This window comes from Dipodomys ordii, unplaced genomic scaffold, assembly GCF_000151885.1.
Source record: "Dipodomys ordii isolate 6190 unplaced genomic scaffold, Dord_2.0 Scaffold1, whole genome shotgun sequence".
In the NCBI taxonomy this organism is placed as follows: Eukaryota; Metazoa; Chordata; class Mammalia; order Rodentia; family Heteromyidae; genus Dipodomys; species Dipodomys ordii.
In genome coordinates, this window is record NW_012267217.1 from 63,091,184 (window position 1) to 63,098,911 (window position 7,728).

General features: G+C 58.7%; 2 protein-coding genes across 2 annotated transcripts; one reads left to right on the forward strand and one right to left on the reverse strand.

Moving 5' to 3' along the window:
• LOC105989421 (alkaline phosphatase, placental-like) lies at nt 1-1,483 on the forward strand (the record flags this gene model as incomplete). The annotated part of the gene is made up of 6 exons (XM_013021531.1): nt 1-45; nt 131-203; nt 283-417; nt 491-682; nt 991-1,107; nt 1,188-1,483. Coding segments are annotated over 6 exons (858 nt in total), but the record flags the coding sequence as incomplete, so codon positions are not given.
• An 801-nt stretch (nt 1,484-2,284) lies between these two features.
• On the reverse strand, nt 2,285-7,508 carry LOC105989511. The gene is made up of 3 exons (XM_013021634.1): nt 7,033-7,508; nt 2,573-2,689; nt 2,285-2,420 (listed from the first exon to the last, which is right to left on the reverse strand). The coding sequence occupies exons 1-3, from the start codon at nt 7,506-7,508 to the stop codon at nt 2,285-2,287; spliced, it is 729 nt and encodes a 242-aa protein (XP_012877088.1).
• Nucleotides 7,509-7,728: the final 220 nt, after the last annotated feature.

A 7,728-nucleotide genomic window follows, 5' to 3' on the forward strand; every position in this document is an offset into this window, starting at 1 on the left:
CTGGACGGACGCGACCTGGTGCAGGAGTGGCTGGGGCAGCACCAGGTACCCTGGCCCCGGGGAGGGGCGCGGGCGGGCCGGCGGGCGGGCGGGCGCGGCCTCCCCCGCGCTGAGCGCTGTGCTCCTCTAGGGGGCGCAGTACGTGTGGAACCGCACAGGCCTCCTGCAGGCGGCCCAGGACCCCGCGGCCACTCACCTCCTGGGTAAGAACCCGCTGCCGCGCTGCCCCCCGCGCCCCCGCGCCCCGCGGGCCCCGGCTCACCACGCCGCCTCGTCCCTCAGGCCTGTTCGAGCCCACCGAGATGAAGTACGAGATGAGCCGAGACCCCGCGCTGGACCCGTCCCTGGAGGAGATGACCGAGGCGGCGCTGCGGGTGCTGAGCAGGAACCCGCGGGGCTTCTACCTCTTCGTGGAGGGTGAGCGGCCGTTCCGGGGGGGGGGGACCCCGGGCAGGAGCCGCACCCTGGCACTGCCGCCTGCTTCCCGTAGGGGGCCGCATCGACCAAGGCCACCACGAGGGCGTCGCACACAAGGCGCTGACGGAGGCCGTCATGTTCGACGCCGCCATCGAGAAGGCGGCGCTGCTCACCGACGAGCAGGACACGCTGACCCTCGTCACCGCCGACCACTCCCACGTCTTCTCCTTCGGGGGCTACACACGCCGGGGCACCTCCATCTTTGGTACGCTGGGGACATGGCGGGGCCGTGGAATCCACCTCTCTTCCTTCCAGGCCTGGTGCTGCCCTGGGCTTTCCAACCCAGCTCCACTGCCCGCGAGGAGCGGCTAACTGCTGGGGCTGGCTTAGAACCGAGAGCCTCAGCTCTCAGCCTCCTCAGTAGCTAAGATCACAGGCGTGGCCCACCAGGCATCAACTGGAGAGCAGAAATCTCTCCGCCTGCCTCAGTTTCTTCTGTGGCACAGGTGGGGTGTGACACAGGTGGGGTGTGGCACACGCACGAGTGCGAGGCGTCCCCTTCTCCCCGTGCAGGCCTGTCCCCCGATAAGGCCCTGGACGGCAAGTCCTACACGTCCATCCTCTACGCCAACGGCCCCGGCTACGCGCTGGGCCAGGGCGCGCGGCCAGACACCCGGGAAAGCGAGAGCAGTGAGTGATGGCGATTCCCGGTGGGGGTCGGGGGCGCGGGGAGCTTGGGGGTCACCGTGCTCAGCGTCCCGTCCCGCCAGGCGCGCCCACCTACCGGCAGCAGGCGGCCGTGCCCTTGGCCTCGGAGACGCACAGCGGGGAGGACGTGGCGGTGTTTGCGCGCGGCCCGCAGGCGCACCTGATGCATGGCGTCCAAGAGCAGAACTACATCGCGCACGTCATGGCCTTCGCCGCCTGCCTGGAGCCCTACACCGACTGTGGCCTGCCGCCCCCGGCCCCACACGGACAAAGCGCGGGGGTCCGCCTGGACGCCACCCCCGGGACTCTGCTGCTGCTTCTGCTGCTGCTCCCGCTGGGGGGACCTGGTGCACCCTGAATCCCGGGGTCAGCAGGCCCCACCAGTGCCCTAAGCGTGGCTTCTGCTGCAGCTCCTTTCTCTCTACCTCTGCCGGAGCCTCACACAGCTTCCTGTTCTGGGGCCACAGCCAGAGCCCCGACTAGCGGAGCTCAGAGGTAGTCAGCCTTAGACTAGGCAGTACCACCCCCCCACCACCAGCAGGCCCGGGTGTCACGGTCACCCCAGCTGTTCTCACGGGCCAAGGCTGGACAGGACCAGTGCTGCCTCTCTTGGTTTCGGCTCTGCAGCACCACAGACCCGGAGCTACATGGGCTGCTGGGTAGGGTCCTGGGCAGGGGAGTCCAGCATGTCCGTATTTGTGACCCGGATCGCCCGCCCTCCTGGGACTGGATCCTGCTGGAGAGACACAGTGATAATAAAGTGAACTTTCTGCTTGCTTTTCTTGTCCTTTTCTTGTTTTGGTCAGTCTTAGGGCTTGAATCTTGGGCCTGGGCTCTGTCCCTGAGCTCTTCAGCTCAAGGCAAGTGCTGTTCCACTTGAGCCACAGCACCACTTCTGGTTTTCTGATGGTTAAGTGGAAATAAGGGTCTCACGGACTTTTCTGCCTGGGCTGGCTTTGAACCTCAATCCTCCGCTGTCAGCCTCCTGAGTAGCTGGATGACTGGCGTGAGCCACCGGCACCTGGCCGCTCACCTTCTTTTCTAAAGACAAAAAGTCCCAGTGGCCGGTGTGGCAGCGTGCAGGCAGAAGGGCTGCTGGGTGTGATCAGAGGCAGCCAAGGGTCATTAGTTAGGCAAAGGTCCTGGGTGGGGTGACCACTCAGGTGATGCCGAGGGGTGCCAATGCTGAGGCCTGGAGCTGCAGCCGCCGAGAGCTCCCAGTGCTCAGATCCCGACCGCAAGTGCTGGAGTTCTCCTCGCCGCTCCCGGGCGGCCTGAGCCGGCTCCGCTGGCAGCTGAGGCGTTGCATCTAACGGCAGGCGGGAGCAGCCATCGGCTGGCTGGGGCAGATTCGGGTCAGCTCCTGGGCTTGTCACTGGCCTCTGTCCCGGCGTGGGAACAGTTGTCAAGCAGGGTGCCCAGCAGGGGTCTGGGGCCGCAGCCTCACCTGCAGGGCATGGAGTGGATCAGCTGGGACACCTGCTGCATGTAGTCTGTGGCCAGCAGCACCACCTCCTCCTCCAAAAAGTCCTCCTGGAAGATCTGGGCCAGCAGCCACTTCCACCTAGGACAGCAGCCACAGAGGACAGAGAGAGGAAGAGGAACAGAAGACACCAAGCCCAGGAGCGTGGGAGACTTCATTCATCCTTCTGCACCCAGGATCCATCCCCAGACATCATGTCAGCCAGGCCTCGATCCCAATCACCACACATCGGTCTCCAAGAAATCTTATCCAGCACAGCTCAGAGGCAGCACGCTGCTCCTCACAGGTGACCACCTGTGCGGTTTCTTCTGCATTCGCTAAAAGGCCTTTGGCCTTTCTGATTGCCTCCTGCACCAAGGCCTGGATGAGACTTGGGGTTTTAGGCAGAAGCAGATCTAAGGGCCACAGGCCATGAAACAAAAGAGGCTGTGGGAGACGATGGAGGGAGGAAGACGGTGGAGGCTTGGCCCAGGGTCTTTGCACATGCCGCCGCTTCTTGGCTGCCAAACTGGATGTCATCATCCACTCATTCCAGGACTGGTACTCAATAGCACAGTAAAGACACAGGAAACATCATTTTTTGGTGTATCTACAATATTTTAATGCCTACAATGTACTGTTCTGTTAACTGTGAAAGAGCATTATGTCTTTAAAAAAATAAAACCATGTGCACCTTAACCTAAAAAGGTGTTATTGCCAAAAAAAAATGCTAGGCATTGCTGGGCATGGTGGTACACCTTCATAGTCCCAGCTCTCAGAAGACCGAGGCAGGAGGGTCTGGAGATTAAGGCTAGCTTGGGCTTCATGGGAAGACCAGGTGAAAGCAACCTAACAATAAGGCCAGGTCCCAACATCGAAGCCTCAGCAAAACATCAGGTCACGTTGGAGCTGGTGCAGAGTCTACGCCAGTGAGTCAGCTGCTGGCGGCTCAGGTGCTGATCCCTAACGCTTGGCATAATTCTGCCGTCAGCCATAACTGCATTCCTTATTCAGGCAGCTGAGACCTGAGAATCAAGGTCCAAAGCACTGCGTGGGCAGTAAAGCCCATGAGATTCTAACCTGCAGTTAACCAGCAAAAAGCCAGAATGGAGGAGTGACTCAGGTGCTAGAGCACTTGTCTTGAGTGTAAAGTGAGTGTACGGGCCTGAGTTCAAGTCCCAGTAGTGGCACAGGACCAAATTGACAAGATTCTGCAGTCGCGTTGGCCGCATCCACTGGCTCTTCCTTACACACACACAAAATAGCAAGCCATGCTATTTTGATGGCATTTTACCCGCAAAATAGCTTCTTTCAAATTAAGAACTAATGGGCTCAAGCCAAGGTTATTAATAGCCATGCGCAGAGGCACAGGGCTGTGCGCCCAGCTCTCAGCAAGTGAAGTCTGCAGGATCATGAAGTCCAGACCAGCCTCCACTATATGGCTGGACTTTATCAGAAGAGAGGAAGGAAGGAAGAGAGAGGAGGGAAGGAGGAAGGAAGGAAGGAAGGAAAGGAAGGGAGGGAGGGAGGGAGGGAGAGAAGGAAGGAGTGGAGGGGGGAGAAGAGGGAAGGCAGGCAGGGAGGGAGGCAGGAAGGAAGGAAGAAAGAAAGAAAGAGAGAGAGACAGAGGAAGGGAGGGAGGGAGGCAGGCAGGGAGGGAGGGAGAGAGGAAGGAAGGCATGCACACATGCAGACACCACTCCATTCACAGAAAACATGTCCTCACCTGAAAAGTTTTACCAATGAGAAGCTGAGCACATGTGAGACCCTGAATTCAATCCCAGCACCACTTCAAGTCCAAAAAGGACTTGAAGGTGTAAACCGCTGCTTGGTCTGTGGGTGACAGAGCACACTGTGAAAAGAAATATTTTCAAAAGAACATTTTTTTTTGGATCCGTAGATCTCAACAGTGAGCTTAATATGTCAAGTAAACGACATTGTAACAGATGTGATCTTTGCACAGGCAGAGTTGGTTTTCTGAATACCTTTGAAGACCTCTAGACCCAGGCACCAGGGGCTCGTGCCTGAAACCTTAGCTACTTTGGAGATTGAGACCTGAGGATTGCAGTTCAAACTCAGCCTGGGTAGGAAAGTCCTGAGATTGATCTCCCATTAACCACCAAAAGGCTGGAAGTAGAGCTGTGGCTCAAGTGGTAGAGCACTAGCCTTGAGCAAAACAAGCTCAGGGAGATGCCAAGGCCCTGAGTTTAAGCTCCAAGACTGGCGCGCGCACACACACACATACACACACACTAACTCTAGGATTATTGAAATGGTAAATGAGCACTGGTTTCAACTTTCCATCTCCAACCACCTTGGTCCCTACAAGAGTCAGCCTGCCTTTGAACACTAGCCGTTCCCCTCTCACGATGGAAATCTTAGATGGGGGGGGGGGGTACTAGTACCTCACACCTATAATCCTTGCTACTCAGGGGGCTGAGATCCACAGGATTGGTGTTCAAAGCAAGCCCAGACATAAAATCTAACCATCTCCAAAACAATCAGCAAAAAGGATTAGATGCATGGGTCACGTGGTAGAGCACCAGCCCAGCAAGGCCCTGAGTTCAAACTCTAGTAGCAGCCAAACACACAAAACTCCTAGATGGCCTCTTTCAATAGAAGGCTTTGAAGCCAGGCACAGTGGCTCAGGCCTGTAATCCCAGCAACTCTGAGGCTGAGGTGTGAAGGTGGAAGGAAGGTGTGTGTGGAGTTGTGTTTCACGGGTCCCTTAGGACCATGCCCTGGCCCTGAATTCAAGCCCCAGTACTGCACAAAATAAATAGAAACCAACCAGTGTGTGTCTCCTGTGGAGGGCGCAGCTGCAGTGAGAAGCGCTTTTCTGGAGCACAGACGTGGTCTCCATCCTCACCCCTGCAAGAACTAAATGATGGCGACTGCGTTGTATACCCCACAACTCAACACAGAATAGATGAACCGCTGCAACCTGAGGGGATTATTGGCAGCAGCGCTATTCTAACACTGTGCGCGCTGAATGTGCTCACTGGTGGGTTGGTCAAACCATCACCAGCCCAGTGGTGCATTTCCATCTGAGGGCCATTTCCAGAAGGACTGTGTTCAGACGCCAGGCTCAGGGGTGCTGGGGACTCTTCTGTTCTAAGCTTCTCCACCCAGGGCCAGGGCTTTGGAGTGACGGCACGGGCAGAGCTCACTCACTGGGCAGGTGACAAGGACACACGCATTGCCATGGTCTCCACGGCTGTAGTTCAAATCTTCCATGTTCCCCCCAGGCCTCTATGTTGGAGGCCTGCTGCCCTCTTTCTGCCACTTGGGGGCGGGGGTTGGGGGTTGGGGGAGGTGGAGGACAGAAGAAGGGGAGAGAGGAACCGGGGCCACTTCCTGTCCTTTGTGTCTTAACCTCCAGAGCTTGAAGTGTTCACCACACATCCCTGCCAAGCTGTGCTGAGACAGGACCAAAGCCCAAGAGCCAATCTATTCTGCTTTTCTTTTGCCATTAATGGGATTTGAACTCAGGGCTTGGTGAGTGCTTTTGCTCACAGCTGATGCTCTACTATTGTGAGCCACAGCTCAACTTTGACTTTCTGGTGGTTAAGGAAAGTGTCTCATGGATTTTCTTCCTAAACTGGCTTTGCACTGAGAGCCTCAGATCTCCTGAGTAGCTAGGGTTACAGGTGTGAGCCACCAGCGTATGGCTCTAGCTGTACTATTAATACAGGGCTGAAATCTTCAAATCTGGGCCTTTTTCTCTTTTCTCCTCTTCCTGATTCTCCTTCTCCTCCTCCTTCCACTTCTGGCTTTCCAGTGGTTAAAACTATTCCTCCCCAGGCTGGTGTTGAACTGTGATCCTCACATCCCAGCCTCCTGAGTAGTTAGAATAAATACAGGTGTCCAGCAATTTCCTGTAGGGTGGAGAGCTGAGCAGCAGAGCTCTCCTGCTCCACCTGCCCCAGGACTGGCCAGAACTCGCTGGTGTGGCAGGTGCTGGTGCGGAATGAGCACCTGTGTTCCCCGCCTCTCCCCATTCTAGGAGGCCATGCATGACCTGGAGCCCCAGACTGGGCCCCGTCTCCCTGGCCAGGCCAGTGGCTCTTTGCCCATGAACACTTCTCAGCCACCAGCAGGGTGCAGAGCTGAGTGCATTGTCCATCCGCCCATGATCTTCATTTGCACCTGCCACACTGCACTCTCTCAAGCACCCCACCCCATAGTCCCTCCACACCCGGCTGCTCTGTCAGGAAAGGTCGGCCATTGCACTGTGGAAATGCTCGCTTTATTGCTCCGTGTGGTAGGAGAGCGGAATCCTGGCGGACTCAGGCCCCTAGCCCACCCAGCTTGTGGGCTGAGCTGCTGAGGAGCCGAAACCAAGAGAGGCAGCACGGGTCCCATCTGGTCCTGGCCCACGGGGACAGCGGGGGTGACTGGGCCACCCAGGCCCGCTGGTGGGGGCGGTGGGGGAGGCTGGTTACTTCTGAGCTCCGCTGGTGGAGGCTCTGGAGGAGGCCCCCGAACAGGAAGCTGCTGCCACTGACCGCAGCGCCAGCAGCGGCAGCAGCGGCAGCAGCAGCAGCACGGGCAGCAGCGGCCACAGCAGCACGGGCACGCGTGTCTGAGTGGTGTTCAGGCTGGACCCTGCTGAGGTGGTCGGGCCAGACCCCGCGCTTTGTCCGTGTGGGGCCGGGGGCGGCAGGCCACAGTCGGTGTAGGGCTCCAGGCAGGCGGCGAAGGCCATGACGTGCGCGATGTAGTTCTGCTCTTGGACGCCATGCATCAGGTGCGCCTGCGGGCCGCGCGCAAACACCGCCACGTCCTCCCCGCTGTGCGTCTCCGAGGCCAAGGGCACGGCCGCCTGCTGCCGGTAGGTGGGCGCGCCTGGCGGGACGGGACGCTGAGCACGGTGACCCCCAAGCTCCCCGCGCCCCCGACCCCCACCGGGAATCGCCATCACTCACTGCTCTCGCTTTCCCGGGTGTCTGGCCGCGCGCCCTGGCCCAGCGCGTAGCCGGGGCCGTTGGCGTAGAGGATGGACGTGTAGGACTTGCCGTCCAGGGCCTTATCGGGGGACAGGCCTGCACGGGGAGAAGGGGACGCCTCGCACTCGTGCGTGTGCCACACCCCACCTGTGTCACACCCCACCTGTGCCACAGAAGAAACTGAGGCAGGCG